This window comes from Nipponia nippon, unplaced genomic scaffold, assembly GCF_047370975.1.
Source record: "Nipponia nippon isolate SJK-2023a ecotype South Korea unplaced genomic scaffold, ASM4737097v1 scaffold_4, whole genome shotgun sequence".
NCBI classification, from domain to species: domain Eukaryota; kingdom Metazoa; phylum Chordata; class Aves; order Pelecaniformes; family Threskiornithidae; genus Nipponia; species Nipponia nippon.
The window spans coordinates 89,908,854-89,929,741 of NW_028262358.1; the positions used below are offsets into that span (position 1 = coordinate 89,908,854).

Below are 20,888 nucleotides of genomic sequence, written 5' to 3' on the forward strand. Positions count from 1 at the left end.
GGATTGTGGGAGAGGGAGGGAGAGGGGCAAGCTGGCAGGAGATAAGAGGCAAAGGGTGTGAGGAGCAGCTGGTGCACCCACACCAGGCAGAGGGTTTGTTGGGGTTGAAATGTAGGGTGCAGAATGGATGAATGGGGACTGCCCCCACAGCCCTGCCAGTCTTTGCCACGGAGGCTCCTTCTCCAGCAGCACTCAGCAAGGGTACAGGCGGGCAAACATCTCTGCGCCCTAAAGTGACCGCAAAGGCTGTGCTCCGGGAGATGCAGGGGAGAGCGTGCGAAACGCACCTCGGTGGCACCTGGAGGAGGCTGGGCAAGCTGCTGGCCAGGGAAATGCCACTAAACACCGCCGGTGGAGCCGGGAGATAGTGAGATCCCATTGCGATTGCTGGTTTTATCAGCGCTGGGAGGGGAACGGATTTTAGCGGAGGCTTCTTGGCGCGGTCAGCTGAAAAGCCAACACCTCAGTACGAACAGCGTGAGGTAAAGCAAGCGCCGCTCACACGGGTCTCGGCCTGTCTGCCAAGGGGGAGCGAGAGGGGAAGGAGAGAGGAAGAAACTGCTAAAAAGAGAAAAGGAAGAAAGGAAATAAAAGTCGACTGAAATATTTATTCCCCCCACTGGTAAAAACATACCTATTTTTTTAAAAAAAAGGCAAATTAAGATAATAAGCACCTCTTTTCCACCCCGGACGCCCCCTGAGGGAAGAGAGGGGTCGCCAGGGGCCGCCGAGCCGCCCTGCACCTGCTCCCGCTCCCGCTCCCCTCAGCCGGGAGGCGTTGGGCGCCCGCGTTGCGCCTGCGCGGCCGGGCCGGGCCGGGCGCCGCGCACCCCGCGGGCAGCCGCCGGCGGGCAGCGAGCCGGCGGTCACGTGACGCGAGCGCGCCGAGCCGCACCGCACCGCAGCGCACCGCGTCGCGCGCTGCGGAGGGTGCTGCGGTGCCGCCCCCCCCCCCCGCCGCCTCCGCCTCCTCGCCCTCCTCCCTGCCCGCGGGGCACGGGAGCCGGTGACGGGAGCGAGGCGGAGTCTGGAGGGAAGATACCGAGAGATAGAGATTTAAATCACATCCCCGGCTGTAGAAGGGCAGCAGCAGCAGCAGCCCCGGCGCAGAGGCACGGACGCACGCGCCGAGACAGGTCTGCCGGCTCCGCCGCTGCTGCTGCTGCTCACCATGGGTGCCGCCGCCGCCGCCGACCCCCCCCGTGCCATGGGGCTGGTGTCCAGCGTGGTGAACGACACCCTCGAGTTCTACCGCTGGACCTGGAGCATCCGAGGTAACGCGCCAGGGCGGCCCGCGTCCCCGCCGTCGCCATCGCCGTGCCCGGCGCCCCCCGCCCGCTGTCGGCGAGGCGCAGCGGGTTCAAAATGGCTCCGTCTCCCGGGAGACGCGGCGCGCGCCGAGGGGGCTGAGGCGGCGGGGCGGGCCCGGGTCCCCGGGCCTGGGACTGCGGCGGGGGGCCGGGCCCCTCCGCACCCGCTTCTCCTCCTCGTCCTTCTGGGTGTGCTTGGGTGCTTTGTTTGTTTATCTCTCTTAATCCCGTGTAACGGCCCGGGGTGCGCCGGGCATCTCTTCGTGGCAAGGTGAGGGTGGCCCCCGGCCGCCCGCGGGCCGGATGGAGCAAAATCCGCTTCCCACAGCCGTCGTTCCTCTGGTTCCCTCACACCGCAGCGTGCCCTGGGGTGCTCATACGGGAACCTGATGCCGGAGGTAAGCGAGGCCCTCCGGTAATTCCTGCTGGAGCTCGGGCAGCGAAGCTGTGGCTTCTGCGGCAGGTGGGAGCCCTGCGACAGCATCGCCTGGAGTTCGGCGAACTAAACGAGGAAACCGTTGTTACTGTCGACGTGGAAGCTTTTCGTGTTACGTTAAGTGCGTTTGGGTTGGTTCTGCTGTTTTCTGTTTTCAATATGCTCCATTTTTTGTATTGGCACCCCACGACTGCAATGTGAAAGGTGCTGAAGGAAGAGAAAATGTCTTGGAATACGGAGAAATGGGAAAAAAAGCAGCTTTCAGTGCTGGGACAGCAGATGAGATGGTAACTTGCTACAGTGACCGGTAGCTCTGGAAGTATTGGTCAGCGTGAATGGCTCGCTCTCGTTGGTCAAATTAAATGAGCAGGGTAGAGTCGCAGCTTTCGTAGTTGCTATTGTGGGTAGCCTTGGGCAGTTGGCAGAAGAGTCACTTCTCTGGATGTTTTCTTCATTTTTTTTAGTTGTCCGCACAGCGATGAGGTCAAGGCTGTTTTGATTTAAACCTAGAAATAACATGGAGCAAAACTCTGGAGTGAATGCGACTATGGACGTATTTTGTGGCAGTGTGATAAGTGAGAACGTGGGGCCTTCGTTACAGATGGGAAGCTCACTACTGCATCAGCAGTCTTGTCTCTTCCGCCCCCCTCCCTTCTGCCATCTGTCAGATAATAAATTAATCTTATGTTATAGATGGAGGGAGCTCACTTTTTTTTCACAATTTGCCTTCCCAGCCTATCTTCTGGTTTTGGCCATATTTTAAAAATTAGGCCTGCGTGCATATTTTTTTTTCTTCTGTATTTAAAACCTGCCAGAATATGAGATCAAATAAAAACGCTTGCAGCAGCAGCACTGCATTGTAATCTACCAGTGTTTGCTCTCTTTCTCTGCCTCTTGCTACGTATAATTGTTCATAGACTGCCAGGTAATGCATGAAAGAGATGCTGTTCTAGCCAATCAATAGCATTTTCAGATGGATATAAAAATGGATGTGGGTACGAAGTTGATATCCTTATGGATTACTTGATTTGTCTGGAAAAAGATTTCAAGTTCTGATACATTTCCTGAACTTCAAACGTGTTATTTAAGTCTATATATGGACCACGTTTGTTATAAGCAAAAATGATTGGGGGGGGGGGGAAGAGGGATGAAAAGGGAAGTTTATGTAACAAATATAAAGATAAGTAACTTAAATTAATACTACATATAGGGCAAACTTTTCTTTCTTCCTCCTGCTGCTTTGGAGAATCTTAAGCAGTAGTAGGATGACATTGTGATGGTATCTAAAATACGCTTAAGTCTTTCTTTTACTAATTTTCTAATGCAAATTATAAATTAGTGGTCTAAGTTCAGTAGTGTGGCTGGAGAGTTTCTTGTTCAGCTTCTGGATTTCAGCAGCTCCCTGCAAGGATAGTTTTGGACAGAGCCTAAGTCAAATCAAAACCATGTAACTGTTCTTATTTATCCCCAGTAGTACATAAAACAAGGTCCTCCTGTAGTTTTTACAGTCAGGTATGGATATGGGAAACAGGTAATATCACCCAATGTAGTTACAAGGGAGCTCTGGATAAGAAAGTGTCGTTTATGAGGCTACACTGCATTGCTATTTAATGAAATCATATCTTAATGCCCTAAGTTCTGCTTAACTACCTGCTCAGTTTGCTGCTTTTTTGCATGTGCCTTCGTTTAAAAAAAAAAATAATAGATTCCATTTGCCGTATCTGGGTGAATATATGTTAAAAGCATGAATTCAGCACTGTTGTGTGAATTCATGCAATTCACCTTTGTGTCAAGAACTATGGCAGTGATGTTGCTCAACAGAAAACACAAATTATGGCATGCAAGACCATTGCCTAACATCAATATCATTAAATAAAAAACTATACCACGCAGCAAAGTTGCTCAACAAATGATGCCATGCAATAGCATTACACAATAAATCATACTGAAACACTACTACACAGCAAAATTACACAATAAAATGTGAAGAAATTTTATTCCCACTGCTACTCCTACACAAAACCTTCTCATTCATATAAAACCACATTTGCTTATTCTCTCCAGTTTTTGCTTCCATTTTTTATTGGACACCCAAGGTCTGTCTTTAGCCTTCATCTCGGTATCCAGCAGGATTGTCCTGCCAGCAGGTGTTTTCTAATGCTGCCCTGGACTCCTGTGATGAAACTTGTGTAGAACTGTGCCAGAACATCCCACTGAGTCTTGTGCTGCTTTATTTTTGTGCTGTAAAGATTTGGTCTTTTTCCTCCCCTGCTTTGTGCTATTTAAAAAGCAACTGACCTTTTCTGAGACCAAAAAGAACCCCAAAAGACTGAGTGTATGATGAGCCTAACTGGATTTTTTTTTAATGATGTCACAATGTTTTTTAGCATTAAGCATGCTATCTAAAGCTAGTTTGTTTGTGGGTTTGTGTTTTGGTTTGGTTTTTTGTTTTTTGTTTTTTTTTTTTAAATCTCGCATTTGGGAATAATAACAGTATTCTGTGACTTTTTCCCTCTATATGTTATCAAATACATTTTGAGCCTTAGCTTAATATGCTTTTCCTTGTAAATCTGTTGAAATATTTTTTTTTTTCCTTTCCTTCCTTGACTATCTTTTTAGACCCCTTTCATGAAAGCCTAAAATCCATTGTAGCCATATATTCACCTGAAAAGGCTGAAGATCATTTAGGAAGCCATAAACTTCAAGGAGAGGTAGAAAGAACAAAAACATAGTCTTAGAACATCAGGAGAAAAAAAGGTGGTCAGTGGAACAGTTACTATCAGGAAAGATGATCTAGGAATTCCATGCCATTATTTCTGTAAGGGCATGGGACCAGTAACATGTAATAGGTAGGGCAGGGCTTCCTTCTTTCTCTCAGCTCGGGTAGCTGGTTGGAGTTAGATCTGCCGAGAAGGATTAAGGGTATGATTAGGTGACTGAGCAAGTGACTTAAAGGGAGGTTCCAGGCTGAGTCCAGGGGAACTATTAAGATGAATAACTTGGGACACAATCCAGGAAAGAAGAATGTGGAAATCTCAAGACATGGGAGGGGGAGTACGAGGCTGTGGCTCGACAAGGAGATTTGTGAAACCCTGTGTCAAAAAGATTTATTTTAGAGGAACTAGTTAATTTGAATGTATTGAGCTAAAGAACAGAAGGATCTACCAACTGGGTGAGAATGATTGTTCTTGGAGCTCAAAGTTAAAAGAAGGCAGGGCCATCCCAGGCCACGTGGGACTGCTTTGGAACAGCAACTATTTACAGCTGTTGCAGTTAATAAGATTACAGACTTTTTCCATCAGGAGGAAAGGAGAGAGGAGAAAGATGCAAACTTTCACTTTAGTGGTAGTCTTCTAAGGAGCATCTTGTTCAGGAGCAGTATCAATCAAAGCTTTCATCAGTTGGGTCAGAAGTGTAAGGCAGAGAGGATGGGAAACACAAGAAACTTACAGCTGCTTGCCTTAAAAGTGTTCAGGTGGAGCAGCTTCTGTGGGAACTCAAATTGCCATAAAAACTTTTGCCAGGAAGATCTTGGGACTAAGTTAAGAATGCTCAGGAAGTTCAAGTTCAGTATCTTTTTCAGTCCAGGCAACAGAACTGGAAGAAAATGCATGTCGTCTTATTCCCTCATTCTTTCCCCCATGCAGAACCCAAGTGTGGCCAAAGGATCCTGAATGTTTATGCTTGAGGGACGTTCATTGGGGTGGTCAGCAGAACAGTCTGAGTGCAAGTAGTACCTTGTTGTGTTTGAGGATTTGTGCCAAAGCTGGATGCAAGTAGAATCCCAATGAAAGCTCTTCAGAGGGTGACAATGAGGAGAGAGAATGAAGGGCGAGATGAAGGTTCATGAAGCCTGTTTCGTGGAAACAAAGCATAATGTGTTCCTAAGCTTTTGGAGGGCTGGCTGAGCAAAAGACTCGGTGATTTGGCATGATACTTGTCTTGCAGATACAATTTTGTTCTCAAGGGAACAGTTTTTTCAGTCTGTGACCATGACTCTGTAAAACACAAGGATTAGACAGGAGGAAAGGCACCAGGAACTGGAGAAGCTAGTGTAATTGGGTTTGGCTGTCTTGTGGCAGAAACACAAACCTGTGGCAGAAGCAGCACTTGAAGAAATTGATTACAGAAGTAACAAATGTTAAAGGCTAGATTATGAGAGTCTACTGTCAACCAAACTGAGCAATAGAACCATCCCAGTTTACCTGATTAATTTCATTAACTGTCAGATTTGACTGCCTGTCAGTGGAGGGAGGGACTTTATTAGTGAAGAAAAAACAGCTGTCGGTACTGAAGACAATTGCTGGGTGTTTGAGAGAAATTCCACCCACGTCTCATCACCAGGAGATTTTATCAGATTGCAGAACTCAAAAGACAGATAATCAGAACAAACCAGATATCAAGCACCTTTGGAAATGGAAACATCATTCAGAAAAGTACATTACCGAAGTGGAAATGTCTGCTTAGAGACTTTGGATCACCAAGCTTCAAGAACTCGAGCCTGAGGGAGTAGCCTGAAGCAAAGCTGACACTATGGATGAGGAGCTGAGTTGTGAGTGGAAGACTTCTCTTTCCCAAAATGAAGGAGGAGGAGTTGGCGGTGATCAGCTGCAGCTCTCAGCTCCAGCAAAGAAATGAAACAGAAAAAAGCTTTCAAAGAGCACCAGCAAGAATGTGATACAAACGTCTGTTTGGGCACTCATCAGCATATTCCAGAAGCAAAAGAAATCATTTGGACAAAATGGCAAGAACATAACTGAGCTCCTGAAAATTCCTTTTAGGGCTGTGTAGATAGCATGTCTTGAGGTCTCTGGAGGAAATAAGATGTTACGAATACTCTTAAAGCAGATTCCATGGAAAAAGGTTGGGAAACTGCTTTGTACAAAACTTAACCAAGCTGATTGCCTGACCGTAGTACTTACTGCAGAAGGCCAAATGACTGGATGTTTAAAATTGCAGTACACTGTAAATTACTGTTGTGGAGTTCTTGGCAGATCATGTTTCTCAGCTGCGGCTGCATGCCATTAGTGAGGTGCAAATTGGCACATGGTCCTGGAGCCACATACTGCAACAAGAGGTAAAGAATTCTTAAGCAGTTGAAATATCTGTGGCATGAAGCAAATGCATTCATCCTGGGGACTGCACTGGTTAGATAAATTGATTGAACGTAGTGATTGAACTGTTATTCGTAGGTAGCTGTCTCTAGTTGGAGAAACTTGACTAGAATTTGATCGTGGTAGCCATTCTGTATTTATGAATGAATGAAAAGGCTCTAAGCAGGCATGGAGAGAACTTTGGAAGAATTTGCTAGGACGCAAGACTAGGAGGGGAAGGGCTGTGGTGTGTAAAGAGGTTTTTGAGGTAAGGCAAATGGGGCTAAACATGAATGGCCTGAAAAACTGAGAGTTCATTTAGCTAAAAAGAATTGGCCATAAAAAGAATGAGCTTTGACTTTTAAAGAGTGTTGGTATGAGTGGAGTCTGCCTGGAGCACAGAAGTTGGGACCGTGTGCTTTTAAGGGCAGATCTGATCCATGAGGTCGGAATTCTCTGACTAGTAAACTGTTACATGACAGGGCTTTGCTTACTCAGACTGTATTTGAAAACAAGGTTGAAGCTACCGTTGCATTCCATAAGGAGCTCTTATGTGTGCGACTATCTCCTTTAGGAAGATGTAGGTGGGGGATACATAGTTTCTGGATCTTGTTTAGGTGGTAAGTGGGTACAACCATGCCCAATTTTGTCAAGACCAAAGTGCTTCTGAGTGTATAGACTTCAAGGCCTTGTGGCATTTTAAGGACATAAATGAAGGCAGCTCTGAAATTCAGGTCTGCCGAGACTTAGGTGTCAGCTCTGCGGGGATTTTCAGGACTGCACCCTAGGCTGTAGGTAAAGCAATAAGTAGCTGCAAGGCAAGCCTAGAGATGAATTGAGTGCAACGTGTTTTGTATTAACTCCCATTGTGTGTGCTTGGATCGCAAGATAAACATGAGCTGGTTTACCTTTGCCTTCTGGAAGGTGAGGGGGAATAAGCTACCTCAGTTTGGTTTGCATTTGATGCAAGATAATGGCACGCCTGTGGGCATTAACCACTCTTGGTTGTGTCAGGTTAATTCACTTATGTGCCTGTAACTCAACTCCTTTCTTTATGTACTTGAATAATTTCAGTGGTTTGATCCTTAACTCCTGCCCTGGAGTGTTCTCTCTCTCCGTGGCATTGTGTCTGCTTGTACCATGAGATTCTTCCCTGGTTTCAATCCATCCATCCACCTCCCCCATGTACTCCTCTGTTTCAGCATAATCGTGGTCTCTTGGCTATCTGGTTTGTTTCCATCATATTTTCCTATTCCTCTTACCTTTTCCTGCAGTATTTCAAAAGTGTCTTCCTCCAGCTCTTGTATATGTTATGCTTCAGTTTGTATGCTTGACCATAGTATTTCTCTATTTTTTTTCTTTTCTTTTGTCTGCTTATAGATATCATCTCCTTGTTTCCCTCTCCCAGTTATAGGAAATATGAGAGATTGTTTTACTGCTTTCTAAATGCTCACAGAATGTTGCTGGAAGAAGGGAATTCATAACCCACGTCGTTCACTTTTTCTGTTGAGCCAGTAAATCTTATGTCTCTAGACAAGATTTTATGTCCTTCTATTCCTAGAGCGTCATTGTAACTTCTTGTTTTTAAATGGTTTAAGATACTCTAAAGGAAAAAAAAAATAGGAAATACAGATGCTAAATTGAATAGCTGGACTGTAAATAGGAGACTTCATAACCATATTTTCCGAGTTTGCATTTAATATTTAGCGGTTTAGCAGAACAAATGTGCCCAACAGAAATACTTACACATAGATTACCCCAAAATGCTTTCATATTTAGGTCAGATTTTCTTCTACTCTGTCTAATCTCAGTTTCAGTGATCCATGAATTTTTGATCAAGAGTAAGAAACTGCATTGCAGAAGCCATTAGAGAAGCTTAGATTTGGGGGCCATATGTTACCATGAAAGGTAACACGACTGTAGAAGTGAATAGACTTAGTTGTAGCAGTCATTTGGGTATGGCATTATCTAGCTGCTGAACTGATGATTTTGCTACTGGATACTTAGTGAGTGAAAGATCCAGACACCAATCGTTCTTCTGGTCATCTTTGGGTAGAAGAACATTTTCTCATTGTGTTCATGTTTTGAAAATCAATATTTCAAAATTAGTCTCTCTTTTCTGTGTCATGTTGCCCCTCTGATTTTTGCTGATGTTGAAGGTATGTTGAGGAAATAAGTTCTAAGTGTTTTGCAGTGTTATTTTTCTTTGGAGGCTTTGACTAATGTACTTGTGTTAGGGTAACAGAAGACCTAATGTGCCTCGCAACTGTAAATTTTACTTCTGTCCCTGAACTTTGAAGATAAGAGATAATATATTTCAGTAACTCCTTTTGTAGTTTTTACTCAAAACAGAATTCCCACCTCATTCATCCTTCTGTAAAACCAAATTGATGACCAGCATCCTCATGCTGATGCAAACAGAAAAAACGAGTAGTTTATCAGAGAAATTTCTGTGCAGCTCCTTGCAAATGTTCTCCCATAGCTTTCTGGTATTATTTTTAGGTAGATTTCACTTGTCATTGCTGGTTTTCATACATGTTCAATCACTGCGTCTAGGAGCCTCTAAATGTTCATCTGCAACCCCAAATCATTCTGTGTTATGAGAGCAGCAACGTAAGTTGTTTATATTTGCTGTGTAGTTAACCATCGGTATCCTTCCGCTGTGTTAGTACATTAGCGAGACATATATCAGCGCTGAATTTACTGTCCCTTGTATGCTCAGTGTGTTACATGTCTCTCTATGGTGGGTAAGGCCTTGCAGAGTTATTATTAAAGTGTTATGAATAATCCTTCCCATTTTTCAAGGATGTTAGCTTCTAACTGAGGGAATCCAATAAAAAAATCTGTCTATGGAGAAGATTTATTCTGTGATCATCCCCTTTGGCATTATAAAACCCTGAATAATACTGGGTGGGCCAATAGTCTAATCTGTTATTGCAACACTGAATGTGCATGAATCCTGTGTTTGTATTGCTGCTTACTGATACCCCTACAACTATTTTCATAGTACCAAAATCCACCACTTTTGTGTGAAGTGATGACACCTCCAGTCTGAGCTGTCAGAAATACAGTTTTGGCTAAGACTAGAGAAGTTTGATTAAAAGTTTCAATAAAGAAGACACTGTAGAAGGAAAGCTTGTTGAAGTGTGTTTTATGTAGCACTTTTATTTCTTTAGCAATACAGAGACATGGGCTGGATCACGGGGTTCTGCAACTAGTTCATAAAGTTGCATCCTGTGGGTTGGTTGGGGCTTTGGGGTTTTTTTTAATCTGTTCTCTTCATCTGTTTACTCTGTAACTTGTAACATTTAAGAAAAGGCACGCAGGTATCACTGCATTGGGAACGCGTCTTGCTTTTGTGATGTTTGGAAAAGTAAGATTTGACAAACGGAAGAATGCTACGTGCCTCAGGAGCTTACTATCTTGCAAATCTTGTGTAAGCTTCAACGAGGATTATATTTTTATTATTCCTTGAAGCAGAGTGTTTGCACTGTCCTTACAAATAATCATAATCAATGGAGGAGGTAAATAAAAAATAATTTGAACATGGCAATCTCTTAGACTTGAAAATCCTGAGACTTGATGGTGAATTGATGTAGCTCCTGAACTTCATAATAATTCCATTATTACACTTGTTTCAAGACAAGGATATCCTGTAGTTGCTGTGTACAGGCACAAAGACAATATGATATTAGTGGTCGACTGATGGGAGTCCCAAGAAGACTAGAATGCTAGTTAGAATAATGGGAATATTAGTTAAAATACACCTGACCTTTTAACAACAAACTGGGATTAGGCATTCCTGTTACTTTAATGGGAGTTTATGAAACACATGCATATTACACAGGTGTTCATTAGCCACAGGAAATGTTCTTCTTAGCTGTGTGGTATTTTGATTTTTATGTTGCTGTGTATAGCTTTAAAGAAGACTAAACAGACAATTACAAAGCCCTGAAATTGAAAACAAAGCCACAGCTGCTTATGGGCAGTATGTGTTAGTCTTGTCAGTAGTCCTTTTGGTTTTGGGGCAGGCATATCTCATTTCTCAGTGCAACAGGATTTGTACAGCTTTGTCTGCAAACTTTTAAAATCTGTGGGTTGTGTTGTTTTGTTTTTCAGAGTATATGCTTTCATTATTCATTGTGCTTGAGACTTAATATTTTTATTCTTGCATCTTAGCTTGATGCTTCATAGCTTCTTAAAATAACAGTGCTTTGCCATAAAGTTTTGATGTCTCTTGGTCTTGGCCCGAACAAATTAGTTTGTTCTTGGCTAGTTAAAGCTTGAAGGTAGACAAAATACTTTACTCAGATGTTTCTGTTCATTCTTGAAGATCAAAGTAAATGTGTTTTCTCTGTACAGTTCTGTATTTAAAAAAAATTACTTAAATCAGGCCAGCCGTTGTGCTTTTTTGTACCAGGCTTTGGGAACCTTTGTCCGTATAGCATCGTGAGTACGTCATCCCTAGTTTACCAGTAACATACTCACCTTGTTGTTTTCTTGCCAGTCATAACCACCACTGATTCTATGATGTTATTGTGATAATACGGAATTCTGAGAGGGAAAGCAGCAGCGACTTGATTGGTATAGTTAATTTTCCCTGTCAAACATGTGCAAGGCTGATTTAATTATTTGTAGAGTATCCAGAGAAGAGCCGTGAAAATAATTGAAGGATTGGAAAATACACCTTCAGGTGACTGAAATAAGGTATTTCTTTAAATAAAATTAAAAAAGAGCAGCTAGTGTGTGACCTGATAGCTGCTTATAACTACCCAAATGAGGAGGAAAAAAAAGTTGATAAAAGATGGGTCTTCAGTCTGTCAGAGAAAAGTATCACAAATTGGTTGAAGTTTAATCCTAATTCCTTTGGATTTAGGGAGCAAATTTATGCAGTGGGTCTAGTTAACATTTTGCAGCAAGCTGTTATACGTTCTACTTGGTTCTCTGCCTCTGACAAGTAAAACGGGAAGTTCTTCTAAGGAAGATCTCTTAGCCAAAATGTGCGTTAGGGCAAGTTTCATGGCCTTTGTTTTGTCGATTATACTAGATGGCAATGTTCCTGAGTTAGGTACAGGTATCTTTTGACCCTGTCAGACTCCTTAAAAATACCCGTAGTGCCAGAAGACTGCACACATTGCCAAGTATGATAGGTGAGATAAAGGTGAGAAAGAAGCATAAACTGGACATTCCTTGTGTCCCAATCCTTTTGCTTTCATGCAGCAATCTGTCTGCGCAATCTTTCCTAGGAGGACGTAGACTTTTCCCTGATTGAAACAGGAGTGAGGCAATAGGCGTGATATTTTAGTTCCTGCACTAGCTTCAATCCTCTGTCATAGGATTTATCATAAAGAAACTTGATAAACGGAGATAATTGAGGACTAGAGTGCAATATGTGCAATGAATAATCAATATCAAAGCACAGACAAGTTAATTCAAGCACTGGAGACCTTTAAAAGAATCATTCATTTTGAGCCATATAAACTGCTCTATTAAAATTGCAATAAATAAGTGAATAGAAAATTTTAACTTCTGTAGATACTCAATGCAAAGATATATGGTCTCTCAGTTTTGACTCTGCAGTGGTACTTCTCGTAACAGTCTTCAGTCTCAACTTGTGCAGCCCATGTAGTTAGTTGTGTACTGTTTTAAAGGCTAACTTTGTAACTTCAGCTGTTGTTGTTCCATTTGTATGTTCTGAGGTTTTAGTTAGTCAAAGACTGAGCTTTTTTTCTTGGAATCTGTACAAACCGGTAGCAGTAAATGTACTTTTAAGTGATTGTGATGGATTACTCCATTTAGTTAAAAGCCTAGGGTCTGGTCGTGTAGATGCTTCTACGAGTTTACTTTCAGTTGAGCCACTCTGCAGTGGCTGTATAGCCACGGTGAACCTTATATTCACCTGTAAATATTTACAGGACTGAGCCAGTAGTTCTAATACAAATGCAGAAAAAGAAGTATGTTGCATATTAACCCATAACCAGAAAGAAAAGGGGGAGAGTGGGGCACTGAAATACTGCAAAGGAATTTAATGTGAAAGCTTTGTAAACATTTTAAGGTGTGTGTGAAGTTTGTGTTTCTTACATGTTTTCTTGTATGATACATGTTTTTCATTTTGTAATATCCTTCAATTATAGTGCTAGTGGAGCTAACAAGATGTGTGAAATTCTTAGATAATTAAAACAGTGTAGTTCATAGAATAATACTCCCAATTAGATAATACTGGTTTGCCTTCCTTATCTTGTGGAATTAAAATTTCACTCGTTTAAGGAAATCTTTCTTAAACTTGAGATTGGGGTTTGAGAGGACTTCTTATTAAAATAAACGGTGTGATCTGCAGAGAGCTCTCACTGTTAAGAACTACTTTTAAACAGTCACCATCATTTCTGCAGTGTCTTTAGAAATGTAATTGGACAGATGGATGTGCTGGATTGGCACTGTAAGTGTCTTTGCGCTGAGAATAGTATCAATAGCTATTAATAACTTCGAAAGGCTCTCCAGATAAATTAGTGAGTAGCAACCTTATAGCTAAGGAATACATATGTTGTTACAGTAAAAATAAAGACTTACTAAGTATTGATTTTTGAATCTAAAGTGAATGCAGGGAATTTCAAAAGTCATGTATTTTACTTATGTAATATTTTCTTTAAAACTAATATTAAAAGCAGAGATAGTCACCATTATACTGTTTCAGGATTTCTCCTGATGAATGTGGGAGTTACTGTGCTATGCTTTTGTGTGCTTATTTTTAAAGTTTATACTTCTTGAGGAAGGAAAAATAAACTGATCATAGGCTCAGTAATATGCAGGAAATCTAAAAATCCTCTCTATTGAAAAGGAAATATTGAGCCACATTTAACAGAAGCATTTGCATATTAAAACACCTACAGTATGTTTCACCGAAGTTTCTTGTGATTTTTTAACTCTAGATCACCATCATTGCAGCCTTACTTATTGAAATTCATCTTCATTTGCCTTCCATATTTCAATATAGGTTAATTATGTCCTCTTTGGACATTACTAGGTAAGATATTCAGTCCTTTTCACTGGTCCTGCTCTTGTTCTTGCTTTGGAGGAAGAAATCAGAGGGTTTCATGTGTGTATTTCCCGTTAATTGCCCCACGTAAAGAATTAAATCCTGCAAGGGTAGGTGCCCTCAGGGCAATTTAAATAATTTATTTATATATATAAAAATTTGTTCTTTTTCTTGTCTTGTCTTTGCAGTGTGAGAATGTATATACACAAAATGTCAGGAAAACCTTGTGTATATAAACGTTTCATATTCTTTCCTTACATAACAGTAATTTTCTATCAGGAACATGTTAGCAGATGCTTTATTCTACTCTGACTTCACTTTTACAATTGAGTACAACTTCAAATGTTTGTTCTAAAACTTCTCCCACCTTACAAAAAAAGCACTGTACTACAGGCTGTGCCATCACAACAGACTTTTTATTTGTGATCGAATTAGAATCTGGGTCTTAGGATTTGAAAGACAAACGCATTAATCCCCTGAAAGATGCAGTCAGTCTCTGTCAATTCTAATCAGGTAAAGGCATTGGTCATTTTGCTTCAAAGCAGTTGGAGGGATTTTTTAATTCAGGGAGCTGGCCTTTTTATTTCAAGCTTATTTAATCTTTCATATAATAATGTACCTATTGCATGTGAAGTACTGCAGGATTTAATACACTCATATGTCTCCTTAAGCTATCACAGTTCTCTGTAATTTGCAAAAATCATTTGTGGTCATCAGCACCAGCTAGTAAGTAGGACAAGAAATTATGCTGGTTTTGCTAAAACAGGGTGGGGGGGTGGGAGGGAGGAGGGTGTTGGAGTAGCTTGGGAGGTTTGTCACTTAAGCAGATGACTTGAGAGAGTGAATTTATTTTGGTTTGAAAGAGGGTATCTGAAAAGAAGTTTGGAACAGGGGTCTGCAGGTAACTGTTTTCTGTGTAGAACATGGACAAGCAGGCTTGCCTGGTTAAACCGAAATGAAATTGATTTTGTAATACCTTCTGTGCAACAAGAATGGTGCGTGGAGCTGATTTAAAGCTGAACAAGTTATTTTGCGTTATCCAGGCAAGATCTTGTGATGAACGAGTTTCTATATCTAGGAAGTTCTGGGATGAATAGTAGCATGTTTTCTGATGCCACAGTATTAGTAAAAAATAATCAAATGCAGAGTCTCCTAAATGCCCTCAAAATAAATGCAAGGTGTTGTTCTTAGTTAGCACAGTAGGAATTAGAATAAACTTTTTGACTATTGATATGCTTCTGTTTTGGCCAGGATGTACTCCAGAACTGAATCGCGTACTGTATTGCCTCTCATACAGGCATTTTGTGTTCAAAAGGTAATTAATTGCCCCAGGAGAGGTCAGGCCCCCAAAATCCCAATCAGATAGGTTCCCTGGGCAGTGTGTTTTGCGGTCTGTATCAGTAAGCTATGCTTGTCTTGCACATACTTTGACATGTCTCTGAGAGGTGGCTCACTGTCCAGAAACCGTGTGTAGAGGGAAAATAACAGGCTGAAACCATGATATGGGTATGGAAGTGTAATGGCAGCTGCCCAGGTGCTCTTATGTTGTTGTCAGAGTTAATTAAATGGGTTTCTCCAGTTAAGTTCTTCAATTTGTAGTATTTCTGGAAAGTAGGTGAGAGAATTGTTCACAGCGCTGATGAAGCGTGAGGCAAAGCTCACTTGCAGCTGGGTTTTCATAAAAGTTGTCCTTTTGTCTTTCCTTTCACCCTGTAGTGAATCCTCATTCTTCCCTTCAGAAATCTTTGTCTCCTGCCACAAAAAGAAATCTGGAATAGGTCATGGTTTCCTATTTTCAGCAGAGCGTGGTAACATTCAGCTCCTGGGTAAAATTCAAATCTTCCTTTTTCACATTTTTCATATTGTCGCTTTAGCATTCAGGATACCATGAAACACTGGGTTAGAAAATAGAAGACACGTTCTCTAATATGTCCATGCCTCTTCATATTGCTTAGTGCAAAAAGGCTGGGAAAGCAACTGGGTCTCCTGCCTCACCTGCTCTTAACTCTTCGCATGCTACAGCATCTGAAGTGAGATGCGAATTTGATTAAAGCATGTCACACATTGGCGATTCCCAGAGCTGTCTCTTACTTAAGAAGTGACACCTTCTTGCTTGGTGGAGATGAGTTTTTGCCCATTACTTTGTTTCAGGTGGATGATGAGGTTCTGTATTTCTCTTGTCTTTTAAATGGTGTTACCTTTTATTTTTAAATTCATATTAGTAGAGCAATTGCTAAAAACAAGCAGGACCTAAAGTGTAAGGGAGATAGCAGTGTAATAATTGCAATGCAGCGGTGTGATATCAGCTTCAATAGGTAGCGTTCTGTGAGGTCTGGAAAACGGGGCTGTTCCTTTACATCCCCAGACACTATACTGTACTACAAAGCAATCATTCTCATGTTTTACAGAGTACATTATATTGTAATAGAAGTGTCTGTTCCAGGGACTTGCTGAAAAGTAAGAGGTAACTAACTGTCTTCTTTCGCTTTTGTTCAGTTGTGTTTTACTGCCTGTGTTTCTACAGCCAATCTATCTGAATTTTTTGCCACTCCTCCCTGTACTACTTGCCCTATCTTGCCCTTGGCTTCTGTTGGTGGCTGCGGTCATAAGGCTGACTCCCATCATTCTGGCAATGTCAGCCCTGCTGGAGGTTTCCATGCATTAGTATGACTTCTCTCTTCTGGAATTAACAGCCATAATGGAAGCAGCTAGGCTGGTTTCTCTTTCTTCTTTTCCACGTCTTTTTAGGCCTCCTGGCATCTTACTTGCGATGTGCAGGTCAAGTATTGTTAAATCAACTGGCAACAAGAAGAGTCAGTGCCATGCCATGTCTTTCTGTAGGTCACAGTATGTGTTGTTTATTAGAACTAGAGGGTCGCATGAAATCTACTCCTAAAATGAGGTTCTAATTTATGATCTTAAGGGCAACCAAGGAAGTGAGAAAAAAGTGGAGAAGGAGTAAGAGCAGTGCTGTTCTGTACTTTCCTCATTGCATTCCTCATTTTGTAGATAAGAAGGGTTTTCTAACTTACCTGTTAGTATGCCTGGGATCAGGAATTAATTTATGGTATAGATTTTTTTTCACTGTCTTTGGGTTACCATGAAGAAAAACAGTTCTCCAAAAGAAACTTGTCCTCTAGGTAAGTCTGTGGACAACTGCATTGCTATTTGGGAGTTTGCCCACAAATGACTGAAGGTAGGTCTTTCAGATGTCTGAGCTTCCCAAGGAGCCCTGTGGTGTGATTTCCATTTGAACTCCAGCTGGCCTAAGCATCTGGAAAATAATCCAGTTACTATTGTAGAGCTGTGCAGTATCTGAAGTATTGAGAGTTACGGAATAGTTACAGAGTAGTTATCTTTTATCTCTTGTTATAACTAGAGATTAGCCTTTGTATTGGGGGGGGAAGGAATCACTGAGTAAGGAGGTGACCCTGTAGTCTCTCCCTTCCCTCCTCTGTAGCAGAGCCATGTTCTAATCCTAGATGTCACTGGTTCATCAGGCTAAGAGTGCTTTTTTGATACAGATCCAGGACTTAATACAGCGTATTCTGGGCCCTGGAGTATGTGTAACTCTGGATCCCGTGAGTGACTGAAGCAGACTGTAAATAAAACCTTTGTCTCCCATATGGCAGCAGAGATTACTCTAACTAGAACCATCCCTTTAAACTCTTTTATTTGGCTGTTTTCCAGTAATGTTGTTAGTGTTCTGTCTGAAACATACGAGACTGACCTACATCAAATAGCAAAGTTATTTGGTTAGCATCCTACAACCTGTATAAAAGTAATTGGAGGCTTTTTAGTGCCTAATTTTAAGCTAATAAAAGCTATTAATTTTATCAATATTTTGCCAAATTTGTATATCTTTCATTTGCAGTGGTGTTGAATATTGGGTTATGTTGCTGCTGCAGTCACTGTTCATCATAAGCAAAACTAAGGGATTAGTGGGTTGGGTTGGGTTCGGGCTCATGTGATTCTGTTGGCTTTATTGTTTTGGATTGTAGAACTGGACAATAGAACTTGCATGTCACCTCTGTGTGAGGTAATGTGATATAGTGGGGTTTTTAAAAACTGTTTTCTTTAACCTTCCTAGAAAGAATGAGTGTATTGTTTTTCTACTATCTGATGCAGCTATTCCAGGAGAGAATGACACTTAACAAATGCAATGCTTAAAATGATGATGAAATATATTCTGTTCAGACCTTGTTGACTCCTTCTGTTTGCTTCACCCCCCCCAGACAAACGTGTTGATGATTGGCCCTTGATGCAGTCTCCATTTCCAACACTGACTATAAGCACTATTTATCTCCTCACTGTCTGGCTGGGCCCCAAATGGATGAAGACAAGAGAGCCCTTCCAGTTACGTTTCCTGTTGGTTGTTTACAACTTTGGAATGGTTCTACTCAACTTCTTCATTTTCAAAGAGGTGTGTATGCCCTCTTGCAGGAGGGAATTCCTATTTAAGTCTGAGGGTGTCTACAGATTGCAAAATGAAAATAATCTTACATATTCATGTTGTCTATTGAGGGTGAATGTTTTGCACAGACTTTTTAAGCTGAATTTGCCTTTGATGTGTGATTTCTGTAGCTAGGTACGTTCTGTTTGAGAATAAATGCACTAAATGAGTCTATAGAGAGAATTTTGTGTACTAGCTATTCCAAGTTCTTCTTAGATTTATGTTATTGTAAATACTGGACAAATTAACTAAAATCCACAGAGATTTAACACTTGTAACTGATTCCTCTTTTTCTTTTTAATAATTCTAAAGGGTGTCAGAATGTATCTTGTTAGAAATTGAACTGTTTGTTGGTGCCTTCAATGTGTTTATAATTTTTAGAAATTCAGATGTCCATTGTCTGTAGTGAGGAAAAGTATCTTGTCTGTAAGTTGTCTTTTACAATAAGAATAAAAATGTAGTAAACTGTATCTTTAAGTAAAAATAAAAGTATACAGTCTTCTAATATTTGGGTTGCAACATTCTGAGTGTGTTAATAAATTTTAGTGTTGCTGCATTTCTCCTTTATTAGGTTTTCTGTACAGAGGAATTGACTAGTAACAATGCAGTGGATCAGCTCTTTAGCAGTAGCTAAGTGGGACTACAGTTTGGTAATCATTATTCAAGGATAACTGTCCAGAATATAACTGATGTTAAGGAGTAGTTTATGCTGCTGTGACATTGCTTATGTGGATTGAGTCTTCTTCCTGGAAGACCTTGGATCATAAATTTGCAAAATCTGTTTCCAGAAGTAAGCAAATGAACAGAGCAGTTAAAATTACAGCATTGCAGAACTCTTTTTTTTCTGGCTGGTCTGTTCTGTGCTTTTGCCAGGAAAGCATGGCATATCTGATGATGATCTGCATATCGACCCTTCCCCAGAGCTTCTATAATAAAATCATTAACTGATTTCAGCCTTTTTTTAAGACATGGTTCAGTAAAATTTTAGCCATCACACCTCAGTCGTTATTTTGTCTAAATTGTTTCCTTGCACTATTCAACTAAGTAATAAAATACTACAGATACAACAGAATTCAATGCTGATGCCCAAGGATAGTTGTGGGAATGGAGGAAATCCGATCATCTTGGCAGGTTAAAATTGAAGCTCCTTTGAAATGAATTCTTTGGTGGTTTTGCCATGTCTGTCTTTTTCACTTATTCTCTTAAATTTGTTTGTTTTATCCACAAGCTGGTGACGTGGTCAATTAATTTTCAAACCTGTGTTGCATATAGGATAACCCATGTGTTTTCATGGCATTTCCAAATCACTGAATTAACGTAAAAATGAATGGGACTGCAAATACATATTTGCTGCTGATAGGCTGAAAGCTTATAATTTTAGACACAGACAGAGGTTCTAGTTTCCTTCTATTTCAAATGGTAGGAAGTTATTCAATGGATGGAAGTTATTCAATGGATGTTAAGGCTAAGGATACAACATTTACAGGAATTGTCTTTTCTTGATCTTAAAGACTGATAGGAGGAAGGTGTTCAAGTTTCAGTTGTTCCCTTTAACCAGGCAACTTCTGCCTCAATCTACGTGAGGTTTACAATACCAGTGTGCCACAGTTGTAATTCACATGAGTAATGTAATTGTTATGGGTAAAAGGATGCACAGTTTGTATTTGTGAATGGCTGTGTAAAGTTTCCAGGTATGCCTGAGAACAGAATTTGAATGTGAAGTGCCTGTAAATGTTATTTAAATAATCAGCCTGGTGGCAGCTGTATTGTTCATCTGTCATAACTTATGTTAAAATGGTAAGTCTGTAGAGCACTGCTAGGTTGTGTAGTCCAAGACTCCCATATGTTGGACTGAAGTTCAGATTCAAATTATGAGCAACTTCTGCTTAGAACATGCAGAAGTCCCAGATGCGTAGCCCCTATTTTGCCACAAAATCTTGAATTTCTTATTTTACTTTGAGGCAGTCTGGTGAAGTCAATTTACTGCCTTTTGCCAGGTGAACCTTTGGTCAAATTACCCAGTAGGTCACAGTAGAGATTCGTTAGTTTCTGTAACAGTGTGGACTAAACTGTTCCCTGCACTTCTCTGATATTATCAAATGTGCTTGTGCCTGTGTGGGACCACACTGGAGAGCAGTGGTGTTACAGCAGTTTGTAAATGGATTTGGACGATGCAGAAGTAGTTCAGTTTCTTTCTTAGGATCATTTCTGTGTACAGTTCTTTCACTTCCCTCCTTAACAGACGTGCAGCAAATAAGTCTAGAGTTTCACAAGGTTTTGTATGTTGGTCTTATCTGGATAACACTTGTCTCTGCATCTATCTGCACTCCTAGTGCTGTGTGCAAGTTGAGATACCGTAATAAGCAAACTCCAGTTCAGTCTAAATGAGATGGAAGTCAGGTTAGTGGTCAGAATAGTCAGTGCCTACCCGTGTTTATTTTGGAGATCTTTTTGTGTCACCCTTCTTTACTTTTACAGCTCACAATTTACAGGTTATGTCTGCTCTACTGCTGTCCTTTTTGATCCTTAAAAGGGTGGGATTACTTGGCTTTAAACAATCTTG

At 41.1% G+C, this 20,888-nt stretch overlaps 1 protein-coding gene across 3 annotated transcripts in view; it reads left to right on the forward strand.

The window, feature by feature from the left end:
• The first annotated feature begins 962 nt into the window (after nucleotides 1–962).
• Nucleotides 963–20,888, forward strand: part of ELOVL4 (ELOVL fatty acid elongase 4) — a 35,716-nt gene continuing 15,790 nt past the window's right edge. Inside the window, exons 1-2 of one of the 3 annotated variants that reach the window (XM_087777085.1) lie at nucleotides 963–1,274; nucleotides 18,108–18,295. In XM_087777085.1, coding sequence (XP_087633211.1) covers nucleotides 1,172–1,274; nucleotides 18,108–18,295 — 291 coding nt within the window. In that variant the 5' untranslated portion in view covers nucleotides 963–1,171. Of the gene's footprint in view, nucleotides 1,275–1,467; nucleotides 1,709–6,901; nucleotides 7,108–18,107; nucleotides 18,296–20,888 lie in introns of those variants that run through there. The other 2 variants (XM_087777086.1, XM_087777087.1) reach the window with 2 other exon arrangements.